Source organism: Rhinolophus ferrumequinum, chromosome 24 (genome assembly GCF_004115265.2).
Source record: "Rhinolophus ferrumequinum isolate MPI-CBG mRhiFer1 chromosome 24, mRhiFer1_v1.p, whole genome shotgun sequence".
Classification (NCBI taxonomy): domain Eukaryota; kingdom Metazoa; phylum Chordata; class Mammalia; order Chiroptera; family Rhinolophidae; genus Rhinolophus; species Rhinolophus ferrumequinum.
Genome location: NC_046307.1, coordinates 4221401 through 4240755, shown reverse-complemented (window position 1 = coordinate 4240755; position 19355 = coordinate 4221401). Strand labels below are relative to the sequence as shown.

General features: G+C 53.4%; 1 protein-coding gene across 1 annotated transcript; it reads left to right on the top strand.

Moving 5' to 3' along the window:
• Positions 1-1975: 1975 nt before the first annotated feature.
• On the top strand, positions 1976-17651 carry LOC117017037 (BOLA class I histocompatibility antigen, alpha chain BL3-7-like; the record flags this gene model as incomplete). The annotated part of the gene is made up of 7 exons (XM_033096930.1): positions 1976-2294; positions 6728-6835; positions 12294-12554; positions 13618-13893; positions 15949-16224; positions 16333-16437; positions 16963-17651. Coding segments are annotated over 7 exons (1365 nt in total), but the record flags the coding sequence as incomplete, so codon positions are not given.
• Between the last annotated feature and the right edge of the window lie 1704 nt (positions 17652-19355).

Here is a 19355-nt window from a genome sequence, read left to right as displayed (position 1 = left end):
CTCCTAATGTCACTGGGCATCTCTGCAGGGGTAGCGATAGGAAGAGCTGGGCTCGGAGTCTCCTTACACCACTTTCAGGCCCTATCACAGGACCTCGCCCAGGCTCAGAAAAACAGAGACAGACACAAGAACCAGTGGGGCTCCAGGTTCATGGGTAGCTGGGGCCCTTGGCTTCTCCCCTTCGTAGGACCTCTAATCATTATCTTTTAAGTCCTAGCCTTTGGATCCTGCCTTCTCTGCCTTTTCACCCAATTCCTGCAGGGCCGACTCCAGGTGTTCGCAAATGGAACTGTCCGTGAAGTACTTCTCCTACAACAACATTACCAGCCCCTTCCACAACGTCCCCCTCCTCTCGCCGCTTCCATTCAGCCTGAAGAAGCTACGGAAGAGAGACATGACAGACCTTCTCCTTTTTAATAAGAAAAAAGGCTGCAGGAGAGACCGGTTAGCTCAGTTGGTTAGAGTGCAGTGCTCTTAATAAGGTTGTCGGTTCGATCCCCACATGGGCCACTGTGAGCTGTGCCTTGCACAACTAGATTGAAACAACTACTTGACTTGGAGCTGATGGGTCCTGGAAAAACACGCTTAAATAAATAAAAGTGTTTTTTTAAAATAAAAAAAAAAGAAAGAAAGAAAGAAAGAAACAAGGCTGTAACGTTAGGTCTCTGAATGTTAGGTCTCAGAGACCTTGACTTATAGACAGGGCCATGTCTGCAAGAAAAAACCAAAATGTCTGTTGGCCTGCACCTGCAGACAGAGCCAAACTTGCGGTAACAGAAACGTCACAAAACAGTTACTGGCTTACAGGCAGTCAGCATTTTCTGTTCAAACAATGCTACTCTGTCAGCATCGCCCCTATAGAACCTTCCTCACCCCCTCCCTCAGGGCTGCAATTTCTTCTAGATTCAGCCCAGATGTAGCCATCTTTTGCTCTGCCTGATTGACTTTTCTCTCTTACAATAAAAACTTTCTTGGGTGATAGATAGGATGGCTCAGTTGGTTAGAGCGCGAGCTCCGAACAATAGGATTGCCACTTCGATTCCCATATAGGCCAGTGAGCTGTGCCCCCACAACTAGATTGAGGGACAACAACTTGGAGCTGATAGGCCCTGGAGAAACACACTGTTCCCCAATATTCACCAATAAAATTTAAAAATAAATTTAAACACTTTCTTAACTTGCCTGACCATGTGCATTCTTTTACCAGCTGACTTATCACTTTATACTTTGAAACAAACGAAAACGAACTGAGTCGCTCTATCTGATTTGGCCCCCAAATATAAACCTGATTGCCTTGAAAAATAACTCTTTGATTTTTGCAATTATAACGTCTGCAGATACGTCACAATCCTCTCTATGTGTTCCTTTGACAGTACTAAAACTCGACAAATGTGTTCTAGACTCGGATCGTTACGATTCAGCTTCTCCCCTCCTGAAGGCCTGACAGACACCATCTGCAGGGTGACTTCCAGACAAGGAAGGGCTGGACTTCCTGCATGCCTGGCTCCGCCCTCTGACTGATAAGGAGCTCCACCCACACACCCCCACTAAGGATCACCAGAGCCCTCCTTACGAACTTTCAAATACGAGAAACCACCCAGCTGAAAACTACTGTCCTGAACTTTGGGGTCCCTGGTCAGAATTCAGGAGGACTGTGGACCTGGATGGGAAAAATAACCTTGATTTTTCAAAAAGCTCTAGCTGAAATTTAGCCATTCTTCCCTTGGTAAATGGAGGTAGCGAAGCATAGTAGGATTAGTAGGACCTGTGACTGGGTCCCCAACAGAAACCACGGGTCACATGACAGTTGTAGCAGACACCTCCTCTACTTTCCAAATGACAGTAACTTTATTTAGCTCCAATGCCGGGTCCCGTTTTATGAGGTAGAGAAGAAGCAAAATAAGCTATATTTCATAATTATCAACACGATTGGTTTTCTTTCTTTTTTTTTTTTTTTTTGGTTTTCCCCTTCTGAAGACCAGCAAAGGGAGCCATTCGAGGATACGCGGGCGCCAGGGGCCCCGCGGCCCTGGAGGCGTTCGGGGCGGGGCCGCGCTGCAGGCTGCGCAGCTCTGCAGTTGCTGAGCATTCCTTCCCTAAAGGAAGAGTCCGCGGTGGGACAGCGGCGGCAGTTGGCGCAAGGCTACCGGCCCCACAGCTGAAGACCGGCTCTTCCCGCACCAGCGCCCTGGGGCTGCGCGCGACACAGGCGGCCTGGGGCCTGCGGAGCCCCGGGTGCGCGCCGCCGCTGCTCCTCCTGCTGCTGTTGGAACTAGTGCGGGAGAGCGCGACAGGTGACTGGGAGCGGAGGGGCGGGAGTCGTGGGGCGGGCAGCGGGTCGTCCCCAACCCGTATACAGGTCGAGGGGGCGGGGAGGGAGACAAAGGAAAGACTGGCTGAGACTGCGGAGGCCGCCTCCGGGTTTGGGGGTTTGGTGAGTTAGAGCTGACCCAGGATCTGGGGGTGAGGGTGGGGGTGCGCTGAGCCCCGGGCTAGGCAGGGTGCCTGTTTGCTGCCTCCCTCAGCGGCCCTCGGATTGGAGAAGCCGGCAGTGGGTGCAGTCAGCGGGAGGCTGACGGAGCACGGGGGACTGGCGGTGAGTCCCCCGCCCGGGATATAACCGACGCCACAGCTTCCTGGGGTCCCCGTGAGCCCCTCCGGAGGAAGCCGCTCGCCGGGTCCTCCAGGAAGGCCCTGGGCAAGCTCCTTCGGGGCAGGGATCGGAGGGCGGCCGCAGGTCCCCTTCTTACCAGTTCGGCCAGTCTCTTGGCGAGCTAGTCTCTTGGCGAGCTAGTCTCTTGAGTTGCCGGGGCGGCCCCTGCGGGGGTGGAGGGTGAGAAGGGCAACGTGTCTCGGAATTTCCATTCTTTCCCAGTTTCAGTTTTGCGCGCAAAACAACAGGTTGGGCCTGGGCTCATCCTGAATCCCCACTGCTCCCAAGGGCACCTCCCACTGGGCGAACGGAAGTCCGAAAGTTTATTTGCTCGGGCGGAGGGAGGTGTCCACCATCATGACAGTAATAACAGCTGGCATCCTTGTGCCTGTCTCTGTTCTATTTTTAATCTACAAATTTAAAATAGGGCCCAGAGAGGACACTAGGTGGCAGACTGGGACCTCGAGTCGGAGTTCTTAAACCTTTCTGTGCCTTGGACTCAGTTTCAGAATGTTTTAAATACATAAAATGAAATACGCAGGATTACAGAGAAACCCAATTATGTTTCTATAAAGCTATTAAATGTTTTTAAATTATAACTATGTTTTTGATATGTAATATACATGCTTCTGAGTTACATTGAATAATACATAGCAACAGGGCTAACAACACCCAGAATTCAGAAGTTTTCAGGGGAAAGCACGTTTCCAGGTGTCTGCAACAAGTGTCATGTGACTCAAAAACCCGCATGGCTCATATGTGACCAAAGCTCAGGTCCTGCTCACCCTGCTGAGCTGTGTTGCCTCCATCCATCATGAGAGCAAAGGCTAAATGTCACCTAGAGCGTAGTGAAAATAAAGAGGTCACTTTTTCCCTCTAAGTTGAGGCTCCCGAAGTCAAGTTTCAACATTCATGCAGCCCTGGGGGAATCTGTGGGCCCCAGGGTGAGAACCCATGGCCCTGTTAGTGCCCCTCCCGGGTGTGATACTTGAGTGATTACAGTTGTGTATGGCAGGCATGGCCATGGGTGTGTGGGCACAGGCCCTGTAGCCTTGTGGGGGATGGGACCCCAAGCCAAGGAGGAAGGGAGGGAGGGATAACCCCAGGTGTGTGCCAAGTTGTAGAAGGGAGACGGCCCACGGAGGGGACCGAGCCAGAGGTTCCCAACAGGCCCCTCACAATGCTCCTGGATGCTGGCCTTCCCTTCAGGAGGCAGGGTGTGAGGAAGTGGCTTGCAGGGCACAGATGTCATGAGTGCAGCAGCAAGGAGCTGGCCCTTATAAACATGTTATGACAATAATTCGAGTGCATTCTGTGGTAAACATAGGGAAACTGAGGCTCAGAGAGGTTAACTGGCGGCTACCCAGGTTCACACAACGTTCCACAGCTGGCTAGGATGTAGACCCCAGGAGGCTGGCTCTGGAGCCCATGTTGCCTCGGACAAGAGCCAAGGCAGGGAGTCCTGACCAGGTGAGAGGCGAGAAGGCAGAACTAATCAGTAGTCCTTGCGACCAAGATCACTAGATACAGATGAATTAAGATCAGTCATTACAAATCTGGTTACTACGGGAAAGCTGGGGTATCTGACCTGAATCACCTGGTTGGGTGTGCGGCGGCACTGAGATGGGAGCAGTGAAAGGGCAAGCTGGGGAGGGACCACACAGAGACTGTGTGGGGCTGTCGTGCAGGGTGGCCTGCAGGGTCTCAGCTCCCCACATAAGAACGCAGGACATGGTGAGGCCAAAAAGGAACACCCACAGAGCCATAGGTAGGGGAGTCACACCACTATACTGTCACTGGGGGCTGGGTTGGAGACACAGGGACCAGGAGCAACACAATTCTCAACCCTCACTGTGCCGCTTGCAGACTCAGCCACCATCTTCTTGCTAGCTCCCCATTTTTTTTTTGCTAGCCTCAGCCACGGCAGTTATATTCATGGCCAATGGCTCACTGGTTACAGCTGATGGCCAACTAGCTACAGCTGATGGCCATTTGATCACAGTCGATGGCCATTTACTACCTGAGCCAGAACCTTTCTATGTGAGGCCGAGAGCCTGGAAACTGCTTTTTGGGGCTCTGTCCCCACAGGGGCACTGAAGGACATGCTCCTGTGGGACTTCAACGGCTGTGAGCCCTGACTTCTGGTCTCCCTCTACCCTCTCCTCTGTCCTCCTCAGGTACATCTGCAGGCCCTTCTCACTCTGCCCTCCTCACAGGCCTGCCCTCCATGGCACACTCCTCTCAGCCCAGGAATTCAGGGTCCCTCCATGCCAACCACAGCCATGTCCTTTCTCTGGCCCAGACTTTGTCCTTGAACTCCTGCCCTTAGGACCTGCACCGACTCGGCCTCTCCCGCCCATGGACTGATTTGACAAATGTTTCCGGCAGCACCCCCTCACATCAGGCGCTTTCTAGGCACTTTACAATATCAACTTAGTAAACTCGCAACAGTCCTGTTTTCCCCACTTTCTGATGGTGAAACTAAGGCATGGAGAGGCCATCCAGCCCTTTCTCTGATCTCCAGACACTTCAGTCTCTTGCATTTCAGTCTGCCCTTGACCTTGGTTTTCCTGGATGCACTATAGTAGTTCTCACTCCAGGCATTCCTGCTTTGCTCGTTCCTTTTGCCAAGAGCAGTTGTTCTCAAACTTTAAAATCACCTCAGAATCACCTGGAGCGCTGGTAGAACTACAGAAAGCTGGGTCCCACTGTCATGCAGGGTGTCATGCGGGCTCTCTGGTCCCGGTCCCCACGTGAGAACGCAGGATATGGTGAGGCCGAAAACGAACACCAACAGCGCCATAGATAGGGGAGTCATACGACTGTAGTCTCGCGGGCAGCCGGGCAAGATGCACGAAGTAGGATCCACACAATCCGCAATCCGCCGTCCAATTCTCTGCCTGCCGAGCTACCAACCAACCAACCAACGCAGTCACACAGTCATATCAGTGTCTAATTGGCTAACTGGTTACAGCTGACGGCCAACCAGTCACAGCGGATGGCCATCTACTACCTGAGCCAGCACCTTTCCACATGAGGCCGAGAGCCTGGAAACTGCTCTCTGGGACTCTGTCCCCACACCCACCCTCACAGTTTCTGATTCAGTAGGGCTGGGCCTGAGAATGTGCATTTCTAACAAGTTCCCAGGTGACACTGATGCACCTGGTCCAGGGATAACACCTGAAGACTCCCTAGCTGAGAGTGTTCTTCCCTCCTCAACTACCCCACTGCCTGGAAACCACAGCTGGTGAGGTTTCCGCCGGGTTTCAGCCTACAAGACCCATGAGTCCAGCACCTTCCTGCCCCAGGGTGCTCCCAGCACCTGGCACCTCCTGCACCCCACGCTCCTCAGCCCCCACTCACCTTTCAGTACCTGTTTAATTGTTCAGTTGTCCGGCTCCCTGCCAGGCCTGAGCTCCCTCGGGGCCATGTCTGCCTCAGTTCCTCTCTGTCCCCACACCCCACCCCCCAACCTGGCTCAGTGCCTGGCTGGTGCTAGGTGCTCAATAGACATTTGTCAAATGAGTAATACTGCAAGGGGAGAGGTCAGGGCTGGCACAGCTGAGCAAGTGAGTGTGTGGAGCCAGGAGCGGTGGGCTCGCCACCTGGCACCGCATGAGCGTCACCTGGGAGCTTCCTACCCCTGCCAGTGTCCAGTCCCTCAGAACAAGTAAATCCATATCAATGGCAGGATCATCAGAGCCGCTGGGTGGTGCTGGGCAGCCTGGTGGAGACCCGCTGGTAGAAGTGGGTCCACCCAGCCCAGGCTTCCCTCCTCTCTGAGTGGGAACCGCCAGGGCCCACCTCACAGGAAACGCCCATGAAAACGCCATGAATCAATCCTTGTAAAGCACAAGAAGCATGTCTGGCACTGAAGCGCAGAACCTGCCTTGTTGGCTTTGCATCTACATGCTTGGCAAGTTTCCCGTCAGTTCTGAGGCCAGGCCCCCACGTCCCTCTTCCCTTCCACGTGCCTCTCGTTGTCATTCCATACCCTCTCTCAGGGCAAACGAGGATGTGAAAGATATTTATGCCTGGAGATTCATACTTCCTTTTTCCATTTCCCCCTTGCAGAGAGTCCCTGGGGGCTGCCCTCGGTGGGCAATGACCCAGCTGCCTTAGCAAAGGTGTTGATGGCAGAACTGACCAGCCTGAAGTTAGAAAACAAGCCGTGGCCTGGAGGTAAGGCCCACCTGCCTGCTGGAGGGACTGGGTGGCACAGGTCAGGAGTCCACAGCCTGTAGGAAGGCGAATCTGATGGGCTGTCTCAGCAGTGGGGACTCTGCCAGGGTGGAAGACAGAGAGGCGAGCACCTCAAGGGGCTGGCCCCTGGCTCAAGCAGCTCCCACACCCAGCTGTCTCCTTCCCAGGCCTGTTTCTCCCCTCGGGACAGGACGGGGAGACTGGGAAAATGATTTCTGCAGGGCCCTTCTCCACACCTCTACCTGTGCCTCAGGTTCACTGTCTCACTGCTGTGGAGGTTCCCACTTACAGAGGAGGAAAGCAGGGCCTGTCTCAAGGCCACACAGCTAGAGAGTGGCAGTGCCACATGGATTGTGGGGACATGGGGCAGAGGCAAAAAAGTCTCCTGGAGGTGGGGGGGTGGGCAGTAAAGGGGCCAGGCACCTCCCTCCCATACCACAGTCAGAGGAAGATGGAGACTGTTTTTAAGGGGGGCAGGACGGCTCAAGGATCTGGCCACGTGGCTCAGCAACCAGGAAGGGACAATGCGGGGGCTGATGACACGGACAGGCCCTGAGGCAGCAGTGGGCATGTGGCTACTTCCTAAGGCCATGTCACAGCAGGAGCAGATTCCTGGCAGGGGTGGCACCTGGCATCTGCAAAGCCAGGGAAGTGACCTGATGTTTGCTCCCTCCACTGATTTGGCCCCACTCTGGGCTGGAGCCTGAGGCATGATGAGCCCTCCTACGTCCACTGAGCAAGAGGGAGTCTAATCCCAGCTTAGACTGTCTTCCTGGGGCAGAAGAGGGGTGTGGGCAGTGTGCAGAGAGCAGGCTGGGCTGCCAGGGCCATCAGGCAGGTGGAGCAGACAGCAGTGGGATTTTCAGGGCAGGAGGGATGGCAGGCTCTGACTGGGTATGTGCGAGGCAGTACCTGGGAGTCAGCTGAGTGAAGGGCCACACTCATGAGCTTGTCCTCAAAACAGGTCTCTGACTCCTGGGATGGGCATGAAGTGCTAGGGCGTAACCAGGGGTGAAGCAGTCCGGAGTGGAACAGAAGTCAAGGCCAGGAACCAGAGCCCCCTTGTCAGGGGGGTGAGAGGCTATATCCAGACCATTCCAGACACTACCTGGTCAAGTCTGGGAAGGAGTCGGCATTCAACCACTTCCTTCACCCCTACTACTACTGCCCTGAGTCACGCCACCATTTTATTTTCCCCCTGTTATTGCAGCTGTCTCTGAACACTCCAAGCACACCCCTGCCTCCGGACCTTTGCACTGGCTTTTCCCTTCTGGAATGCTTGCTCCCAGCTCTTTACATGGCTGGCTCTTTCAGAACTTGATTCAGAAGTTTCCTTTTTGGGAAGACCTTCCCTGACCATTCTATCTAAAAATTTAAACCACTCCCCTAACCTTTCATATCTCTCTATTTTCTTTTTTTCCCTCAACACTTACTGCTGTCCTGCTTATGGTACATTTTATTCATTTATCTTGCTCACCCTACATTCATGAAAGCTGGCTGACAGCAGGCATTTGGGACTGTTCTGCTTATGCCAGCATCCCCAGGACCTTGGAACGGGCCAGGCAAACAGTAGGTATCAGAAAGTCCTTGCTGAGTGGGGCGGAGGAGGACCCCACTGGGCTGCCAGGGTAGGCAGAGCTTCAGCCAGAAGTGTGTTCACTAAAGGGAGGGTGTGGGCCAGGGGCCACCTCCAGAGCCTATGGGTACAGTCTTGCCAGGCTTTTCGCTATGGTGAGCTTGGTAGGTGACTTTGCTTCTCTGTGGCTCAGTTTCTTTATCTATCAAAGATAGGTACAATACTACGTACCTGATAGGTTGTTATGAGAGTGAACTGAGACAAAATTTTGTCAAGTATTTGGGACAGGACCTAGCACCTAACTGTTTCATAAACCAAAAAAATAATAATACGTTAAAAGAAAAAAAAGAGAAAGAACTGAAAAATAAAGAAAAGAAAAACAAAAAAAAGACATAGAAAAAATAATACATTGATAGACTTTCCCTCCTTATTAACCAAAAATAATTCCTCATTAAGGCAGCTAGCATTAATAAATTCAGTAGTACCCCCTTATCCATGGAGATACATTCCAAGACCCCTAGTGGATGCCTGAAAGCAAGCATAGTACCGAAACCTATATTTACTATGTTTTTCCTATACACACTACCTATGATAAACTTTAATCTATACATTAGGCAATTTCACTGATGGACGATTCGATTTTACCGTAGATCTTAGCAACTTCAGCATATATTTTTTCTTTCTTATTAACTTGAGAACTTTCACCCTTTCATTTGAAGGAAGCACTTTCCAGGTTCTCTTTGGCATATCCGAACTACCAGCATCACTACTCTTGCACTTTGGGGCCATTATTAAGTAAAATAAGGGTGACTTGAACACAAGCTCTGTGATACCATGACAGTCAGTCTGATACCCGAGATGGCTACTGAGGGACCAATAGGCCGGGAGCTTATACAACGTGGATACACTGGACAAAGGGATGATTCACGTCCTAAGCAGGATGCAGTGGGACGGCTCAAGATTTCATCACAGTACTCAGAACGGTGTGCAAATTAAAACTTATAAATTGTTTATTTCTGGAATTTTCCCTTTAATATTTTCGGACCATGGTGGACCACAGATAACTGGAACTGTGCAAAGTGCAGCCACAGATAAGGGGGAATGACCGTAGTAACATTACCTAGTAAGCAGATTGTACACCTGCTCTGACAGAACAACCAGGTGTGTGTGGCTCCCTTTCCCAGCAAACCCAGCCATGGGATTACCTGTTCCTTGTCACCTTCCAACACCTGGTGAAGAGCAAGTAAGCACCTTTGCAGTCTCTTTGCTCCGTGGTGGGAATGCCAGGATCTCTGCGCCCCCACTCCTTGTACTCGGGCCTCCGTCTGGTGGTGGCTCAGAGACTCTGGACTCGCTGCGGCTTTCAGAGGACGCCCTTCCTGCCAGACTGTGCATCCTCCTCTGTGTCTCAGGGCAGCAGCCATGACCTTCAGGGCTCACGGGTTTGAACTGGCCACCAAACTTTCAGGACGCAACAGGCTTCAGTCTAATACCATGTGTATTCATTTTCTGTAGCTGCTGTAACAGATGACCACAATTTGGTGTCTTGAGACAAAACACATTAATTCTCTTACAGTTCTGGAGGTCAGAGTCCAAACTGGGCTTTACCAGGCTGAAACCAAGGCGGCAGCAGGGCCAGCTCCCTGCAGAGGCTGGAAGGAGGAATGCATTTCCCTGCCTTCTAGAGCTGCATTCCTTGGCTCATGGCACCTTCCTGCGTCTTTCGGTCTCCATCTTCACATCACCGTGTCCTCTGACAGTCAGGGAATCTCCCTGTGCCTCCCTTTTATAAGGACACATTTAGGGCCTGCCCAGGCACTCCCGGATAATCGGCCCATCTCCAGATCCTTTATTTAATCACATCTGCAAAGTCCCTGTGTCCGTAGAAGTAACCTTCACATGCTCCAGGGACATCGGAGGGGCCGTTATTCAGCCCACCACACTCTGCTTCCTGCGGAGAGGGAGACAGGACAGGAAACCCAGTGTGCACAGTGTCCCCCCCCGCCTGGAGGCCCAGCAGCTACCCAAGGACACAGGCTCTTTGCCCTCCCTCACACCCGGGGCAGGCACAGCTGCTGCAGGTCACAGCCAAGGAGCGGAGGTCACCTTGACAGAGAAGCTGCAGCCTCTGTGCCCCACAAGGCCTGAGTATCTCTTCTCAGCTCCCAGCCCAGAAACACCCCACTGATCTTAACTGGTGGTTAGTTAGGAAACAGCACCCTGTCAGAGATTCCCGTCATTTAGTCATTTCCCAGGAGGCCGGGGCCAGCCAGGCCAGATGTCAACCCTTCACTCAAACACTCAGCATTGACCCTCTCGCCTCCATAAGGTTTCTCCAGCTGTGAGACAGCAGCTCCCCTCTCCTCGGCTTAGAAGAAGGCAGCAGGCTCTGGGAGAGACCTGGGGCTCCCACATTTCTCGTGAATGCCTTTGGGTTCTATGCTTGTCTCCCCTGGGCCTCAGTTCCCTCATCTGCAAAATGGGGCCATTCACACCAAATTCTTAGGTTTATCCTCAAGTTCAATTGAGACAGTGAATGAAAAGCAGTTAGACCAGTGCAGGACACACAGTGGTCACTCCAAAAATGGTATCTGTGATTATTTTCACTGCCATTCATGCTCTTGTTTATCGTCCATTTCAACAATACAGGAAGTAAGTGCCAAGCATGACGTACCCCCAAGGCCTGTGAAAATCGTGGTGACACAGCCAGCTGCATTGCCCACCCTCATGGAGCCCAGAGTCATTCACAGGGTGCGCAGAGATGCCACTGGGATGTCAGGGTGGAATCCGGAGGGCTGCCTGGACAATGAGGAGATATTGGGGGGGAGAAGCCAGGAGAGGAGGGCCTCTGGCAGGAGGAACCTGGGGTGCTGAGGGTCCTCGTTAGCATAAACAAGAGGTGTGTGCGCTCTGTTTGACTCTTTTCACATTTCAATATTCAAACACTGAGCACCAGATGGAAACTGTTCCAGGAGCTGGAAAAACAAGAGAACAATCCATGCAGGAATCCCTGCCCTTGGCAGACAGTCCAGTGACAAGATAAATTAGTCAAGTTCATATTGTCTTGGAGGTGGCAGTGCTCTGGAGAACAGTAACTCAGACGGGAATGTTGGGGGGCAGCGTTTCAGGGTGGGGGTAAGGAGGCGAGGAAGGCTTGCTGAGAAGGTGGCATTTGAGCAAAACTTCTCTTAAAAGTTATGTAAGGGAGAGTGCCATGTCTATCTCTGAAAAAGGTGGGCAGAGTTTTTAAAGATACAGCATTTATTTTACTAGCTTGTGTCATGACTGGCTGCCGAATTGATTTTATCTCCAGCCCCAAGTTGAATGGATGAGTTGGTGCTTCTGGAGACACCCTAAAGAACAACCTTGAGGAAGCAGTTGCAATTAAAAGAGATGAACTCGCATGTGTGCTGTGGGACAGGAGGGAGTGGGGAGTGGAGTCAAGGTGCCAGCAGCCTGGCAGCCCTGTTTCAAGCTGAGAATGATGACTGACCTTTATTGGCTTCTCTGGGGAATAATTCTACATAAATTAACCTTCCAAACAAACAGTTTTTAAATCACACCCTTGTAATTGTGAGATGGGAAAGCAGATGATCACACTTACTAGAATGAGTGTAAAGTCTGAGTAAATAGGCCCTGAGCGGGGAACTGTGTAGGAGTAAAGTCACAAGCCTCAGCGTGTGAACATTTTGGCCTCGATATTTGACGGATTCTTTATTTAAACCATTTGGATGCCCTGTTTTTGTAACTGAAATTGCTATTTCTTGCTCAAGATAGACAGTATTCTGGGTACATTTTCACCCGACCCTGGTGCGGGTCCTAGCAGTTCACGTGAGCCTGACACTGCCCTTCTTTCCGCAGGGACGCACTCCCTCCACTACCACTACCTGGCCCTGTCAGAGCCAGGCGCCGGCCTCCCCCATTTTCTGGCTGTGGGCTATGTGGACGACCAGCCCTTCATCCGTTATGACAGTCGTGTGGGCAGGGCTGAGCCGCAGGCCCTGTGGATGGCACCCATGGACACCCAGTACTGGGAGAAGGAGACCCAGAAGCACAGGTCCTGGGTAGAAGTGCAACGGGCAGAGACATGGAGACTGATGAGCTACTACAACCAGAGCGACGGTACGTCTGGCAAGCCCCCTGCCTACACACTGAGTTCCAGCAGCCATGCCTGTCCACTAGGGAAGAGGGGCTGCTCCTAGCCTGTCAGTGGGTCAGGCACACTCCTGCGACATGGCTCTTCCCAATCTCCTTCCCCGATGGCCAAACAGGGGCCACAAGGGCCTTCAGAATCAGTTGTGGCTTCAACAGGCAGCCCATGGGCCAGTGCAGCAAGAATCCACAGGAAATGGGGGCCCACGATGCCTCCCCTAAGCCAACCAGGGTTCCAGACGTCAGCAGACCTGGAGAGGCCAGTCCCCACCTCACCCCTCACCATCCCCAAATCCTTCAAATCACGCCTCCTCCACTCCAGGCCCTCAGACGCCATCTGTGCCAGGCAGGGGAGGGAGGCCTGATGAACTTGAACTAGGCAGACAGCTCAGGAAGGGAGATGGAACCCAGGTGAGGACCCCTGTTCTGCCCAATGTCAGCGAGGGACAGGAGCCTTTCTCTCAGCCTCAAACTCCTCGCCTCAGCAGGGCGAGCACACGCCACTGCCTGGCTGCTGCTCACACTGAGCGAAGTGATGTGTGGAGCACAGCTGCTTACAGCACCTTCCTGCTGTGTGCCCAGACTCCAAAATGACTAAAAGCCTCGGGTCCCCAGAGGCCCTGAGGGACTAGAGGTAAAGGACTGAGTGTGGGGGGCTGTGCCTCAGCCCAGGACCCCAGGACAAGCATGACCAGCCCCCAGTGTCGTGGTCACAGCCGCTGCACCAGATTTCACCTTTCCACATCTCTGAAATTGGGCCTACCACCCACTGAGGGCATCTTATACCCATAAATAACTGAATTTTTTCATTCTCAGTAGCATAGAAAATAACTGTGTCTAATTTTGAACTCCAGTGTTCTTCCCACATGAGAGGCCCAATAGTTTCTCAGCCCTGACTGCTCATACAAATTACCTGGGGAGCATTTTCTAAAATCCTGATGCCCTGCCCCCCACCCTTTGGAGGCCCCTGTGGCTGGTGGGCTTCCAGGCCCCCTGGCCCCCATTAACCTCAGCCTCTTGCCCACGTGCACAGGCACGCACAGCACTCAGCGTATGTTCGGCTGTGATATCAGGGAGGATGGCCGCTCCAGCAGCTTCTGGCAGTTTGGCTTTGACGGGCAGGACCACCTGACTCTGGACCTGGAGACTCTGAGCTGGGTGTCAGCTGTGCCCATGGCTATGAGGACCAAGCACCGGTGGGAGTCGGAGCCCTGCCTTGCGGAGTATGACAAGGTCTACCTGGAAAGCCTCTGCCTCACCTCTCTGCGCAGGTATCTGGAGCTGGGAGGCCAGCACCTCACCCGCAGAGGTAAGTCCCAGCCCGTGGAAATGCAGAGGGTGGCCCCACGCTCTCATTCTCAAGACTGTCCCATGTGACAGAGAATCCCCAGGTGGGGGAGGGGTCAGCAGGCTGTGAACCCCTGACTCAGATAAGCCCCGTGGGGCCCAGAATGAGGGCCAACGGCAGAGCAGGAAGGGAGCCCAGGCCTCACCCCCTGACTCCAGGTGAGGTGGAGAGAGGACTCCTGGAGTCCCCCATTTCCAGTGTGGTCTGGGGGGCACCCTAACTCAGCCTGATTTTCTTCATCTGTAGAGCAAGTGGGGTAAACTTTGTGGCTCATAAAGTCCTCTTGGGCGTTAATGTCCTGTGGTTCTGGTCCTTGGGAAATGACAAGCCCCACGGGACAGCTTCCCCCACCACTCCTTGGACCACTGGCGACTGCTGGGGAAACTGAGGACCTTCGCCCTGCTGCTTCCACATAGCCATCATGCTAAGTGTGCTCCCCAAACTCCAGGTGCACCCTAAGCTGCTGACCCTGGCCAGCAGGACTGGAGATACAAGGGCTGTGATGGACACTAAGGAAAGTGGGTGCTTCGGGGTGCCAAGGGTGGAGCCGCACAGGCTGCTGGAGGATGGCACTGGTCAGAGCACCCAGCACACTATGGATGTCTGCTAATTGAGCGGTGGAGTGTGTCAGCTGAGGTGGTGGGGAGATATTCCTCAAAGGGGGAGGACAGGACAAATGATGTTGGGAAGAGAAGATGTGATTATGAGAGCTGAGTGTGGTGGTTCTGAGCCCAGCCTCCAGAGCCACATCCGGGCTCCACGACTTGCTGGCTGTGTGACCTTGGGCAAGTTACTTGCCCTCTCTGTGCCTCAGTTTCCTCATCAGTATCATGAGGATGGTAATAATAGCCCGTGCTTCCCTATAGCACCACATGGTACGTATTAAATGAGTAGGACTGAACTCTCATTCAGCACCAGGTGTTGTGATTCTACCTCCTTCCCCTGGTAGATGAGTCAGGTTCTCCACACAAACAGAACCAACAAGGTGCATATATACATATATATATGGAGAGAGAGAGAGATTATAAGGAATTGGCTCATGTGGTTATGGAGGCTTAGAAGTTCCATGACTGGTAGTCAGCAAGCTAGACCCCAAGAGAGCCGATGACAGTTCCAGTATGAATGTTGGCAGGCTTGAGACCCAAGAAGAATCAATGTTTCAGTTTGAGTCTGAAGACAGGAGAAGACTGAGGTCCCGGCTCAAGGCAATCAGGCAGGAGGCGTTCCCTCTTATCCGCCTGTTTGTCTGATTCAGATTTTCCACTCTCTAGATGCGGCCCACCCACTCTGGGGAGGCCAATGTGCTTTCCTCAGTCCACTGATTCAACTGTGAATCTCACCCAGAAGCGCGTGCGCGCACCCACCCACACACACACAGAAAACTGTTTGACCAAATGCCTGGGCACCCCATGGCCCAGTCAAGGTGGCACATAAAATGAACCATCACACCTGGATTATGTCATTCACAACACCTCTGAGAGGAAGGAATGATGGACTCCCCATTAGGCCCGGAGAGACAGAGGGTTGTGGACAGGAGTCAGGCTGGGCTTCAAACCCTGGTTGTCCAGCTCCAGAGCCCACACTCATCACCATGCTCGTTCCAGGTGATGGAATGGATGTTGTTCGTGCCTTCATTACCAACCTCTTATTGGGCACCTGCTGTGTGCGGGAAGTTACAGGGGAAGTACATAAAGTCTGAGAAACCCTAGGGTCTCCGTGAAGGGGGGTTTTCAATATAATACCATTAGCCCCGCCCAGGACTCTCCTTGGAGTTGGGGGGGGGGAAGAGAGTCACATCTCCCCTCCCCCATGGGAATTCCCAGGACCTTGACCCTTTGGAACAGTTGGCAACCGGTGGTCGCTGCCTCCAGTGTTGGTTGAGTGCCTCCCTGGAGGGGGTAGGTCCCATCTCCTCCCTGACCTCCAAGGAAGATGCTGGAGGAGCCCAGGATCAAGCGTGGGGGATGGGCAGAGAGCGGCCACTGCCAGGCTTCCTCCCTCCACCTCTCTCTGCAGAGCCCCCCAAGGTGCAGGTGACAAGGCAGTCCACCCAGGATGGGGGCGCCATGCTGAGGTGCTGGGCCCTGGGTTTCTACCCACGGGAGATCTCGCTGAGCTGGTGGCTGGGGGAGGACGAGCTGGCCCTGGAGACTGAACACGTGGAGACTCGCCCCAGTGGGGACGGCACCTACCAGACGTGGGCAGCTGTACGGGTGCCTGCCGGGCAGGAGGCCCGGTACACCTGCCACGTGCAGCACTCTGGCCTGAACCACACGCTCACTGTGGCCTGGGGTGAGGAGCTGGGCTTGGCGGGGAGGGGGCGAAGAGGGCAGGGGGGTCCAAAGCCCCCACAGAGAGTCCTATGGTCTGGGGGTGCCCCCTTTTCTCTGCCTTTCTTAGGACCGCCCTCTCATAATGCACTCATGGCCGTGGTTCTCCCCGTCTTCCTGCTCTTGCTGGCGGTTGGAGCTGGAGTTGTGATTTTCACCAAAAAGTTCCGTCAAGGTAGGTGGGGAAGAAACAGTGGGAGGCCCTGCGGCTGGTCCAGCCCTGCAGGGAGGAACATTCTGCTCTCATCCCCTCCATTACAGCTATTCCCTCTGGGGAGCAGCAGCTACTGCTGAGGCCCTGCCCCACAGCTGCTCACTGCCCTCAGGCCCGGCTACCCCAGAGCAGGGAAAAAGGCCCAGAGAGGCAGAGAAAAGAGAAGGTGGGACCCAGGGTCCCACCTCTGCCCACCACCCACCTCGTCCCTTGTTTTCTGTCTTTTCTCCATGGAAGGAAAAGCCCCAGGTGATTGTGGGATGGGTTGGGAGAAGCCCCAGGTGCCCAAAACCAAAGATGGAGGCAGGGTACTGGGCCCGGTGCTTTCCCTGTCTCAGCCGGACCTCCGCCTCTGCCCCCTCCCACAGTCCTGAAGCCAGGTGGAGGGGGTACTGGGGTTAGAAGTGGGGTGCGTACCTGGGAGCCACACCAGGTTCTGTGGGGGCCAGGAGTGGACAGGGGTCAGCTTCCCCTTTCTACCTGTAGGTGGAGAGGAGCCCCCATAGTTCCCAACGCTCAGCAAGAGCAGGGGCTGCTCAGCTCTTCTGTGACAGAAGTTCACCATCAGAGACCAAGGACGTGTTCTGTGGGGTTTTGGGGGGCTGCAGGCTCCCTGCACTAGCTGGCTGGCAGATGTGATCCGACCATGATGGGCCGTCCCGCACCCAAACTGAGCCCTCGTCACCCCCACCAGCCTCGTCACAAGTGGTGTGTGCCACTAAGATGCTTTTGTCATCTTCCTGAAGTCCTTTCAAAAATGTACTTGTTTCCTGTTTGGGGGGTGTGGAGGGGGGCAGTAATGGTTCCTCAGATCGTTCACACTTAACAGTAGGCAGAATGGTTTCATGTTCACTGTAAATCCCACCTGAGCCTCTCAGGCACCCTGTGAGTTTGGCAATGTGATTCTCACCCCCACTTTCCCAACATGGGAACCGAGGCTCCAGGCAGTTAAGGAAGAAGCAGGACACAGTGAAGGAGTTATGGGGCCAGCATCCTGCATCCATCTGCTAGCACCGGGGAGAAATGGCTGAATGCCTACCTCTCTGTATGAGTGTGTTCTGATATGTATGTGACCCCTTTTGTAAAGAAGATGAGAGTGTTGGAGGAGTGTGAGCTATTTGTGAGTGTGGGTGTGGGTATGTGTGGTGTGAGGATGTGTGACAGTGAGGGGGTGTGTGGTATGTGGGGGAGTGTGGTGTGCCTATGGGGGAGTGCCAGGGGGTGTGTGGGCGGGTGTGAGGCTGAGAGCGGGTATGTGGTGTGTGTGTATGGGTGCCGGTGTGAAGTGTGGTGTGAAAATATGAGGGTGTAGTGTGAGGGTGAGAGTAGAAACTGGGTGGTGGTGTGAGGGTGAGGTGTGAAGATGTCGGTATGTATGTGGGGTGTGGGCATGTGGTGTGAGGATGAGAGGGTGTGTGGTTGAAATTGAAGGTGTGTATGGTGTAGTTTTGGGTGGTTGTGTGAGGGTGTGTGTGTGAGGGTGTGGTGGGAAGGTGTGGGTGTGTTTATTATGTGGGTGGGCGTGGTGTGAGGGTGAGAGTGCGTGTGTGGGTGATGGTGGAGGGGGTGTGAGGGTGTGTGAGTGAGAATGGGGTGGGTGTCCTTGTGTCTCAGGAGGAGCTCAGAGGGACACGGGCTCAGGGGCCTGTTAGTTAGCCCTGGGCAGCTATAGATGGAAAACAACGGTCCATATTTTCCTTCCTGTCCTTTTGAAAGGTTTGAATTGTTACAGTAAGCACAAGTTACTTTTACAGTAAGGGAAAGACCATTTTCTCAGTGGGAATGCTGGTCAGGGGTGTGTCTGGGAAGGCCGAGCCTCACTTCAGAACGTGAACAGAGGAGAAACCCTTGTGAACAAGAATCTCCCTGGGACCACCTGTCTTTGTTTACTCAGCAAACAGTTCCAATCCCATGGCCATGACGTGCCAGGGGCTGGGACAGGGACAGGGAGCCTCCACTGTCAAAGGACACAAGGCTGGGCCCCTCTCAGGCACCCTGTGCCTCACCTTCAGCTGACCCCAAGGCTGACAGATAATCCTATGGGGACATCTGAAACCTCCATGTCTGCAGCCCTAGGAGGCTAAGCCCAGGGTGGGTAAGACGTGATACTAGAAAAAGAATCCGCTGGCCCGGTGGCCTGCAACACCTCAGCAGTGAGCTCATAACTACCACATTGTGCTGACGCCGTGTCCTAAATGTCTGTCTGTGTCCTAAATGTCTGTATGCCATTATGTTCCATACATGGGGTCGTGTACAAAGCAGGGTTCTAAGCACTTTACATGTACTAAGCTGTTTAATCCTCATGGCACGCCTGTGTCCAGATGAGGAAACTGAGGCCCAGGGTCCACAGCTGGTTCATGCCAGAGCCGGGACATGAGACCAGGCAGTGTGGGCAGTTCACCACTGCACCCAAATGACACTGCACCTCCATGACAACCATGCCGTGTGTAAAGGGTCAAGTAAGTGTTAGGTCTCTGAATGTTAGGTCCCATAGAGCTTGACTTAATGTTAGGTCTCTGAATGTTAGGTTTCAGAGACCTTGACTTAGAGCCATGTCTGCAAGAAAATAACAAAATGTCTGCTAGTCTGTACCTGCAGAGAGAGCCAAACTTGCGATAATAGAAAATGCCCCCAAACAGCTACTGGCTTGCAGACAGTCAGTTGTTTTCAAACAATGCTACCCTGTCAGCACCGCCCCTATATAACCCTTCACACCTCCTCCCTACAGGGTTGTAGCACTCTTTGCACAGCCCCGTAGACTTCTCTCTTAGTAAACTCTCTTAACTTGCCTGACTGTGCACACTCCTTTATCGGCCAACCAATTAGTTTACAGGTCTGCAGTCCCTTCTCTGCAATTCTGAAATCCAAAACACCTCCAC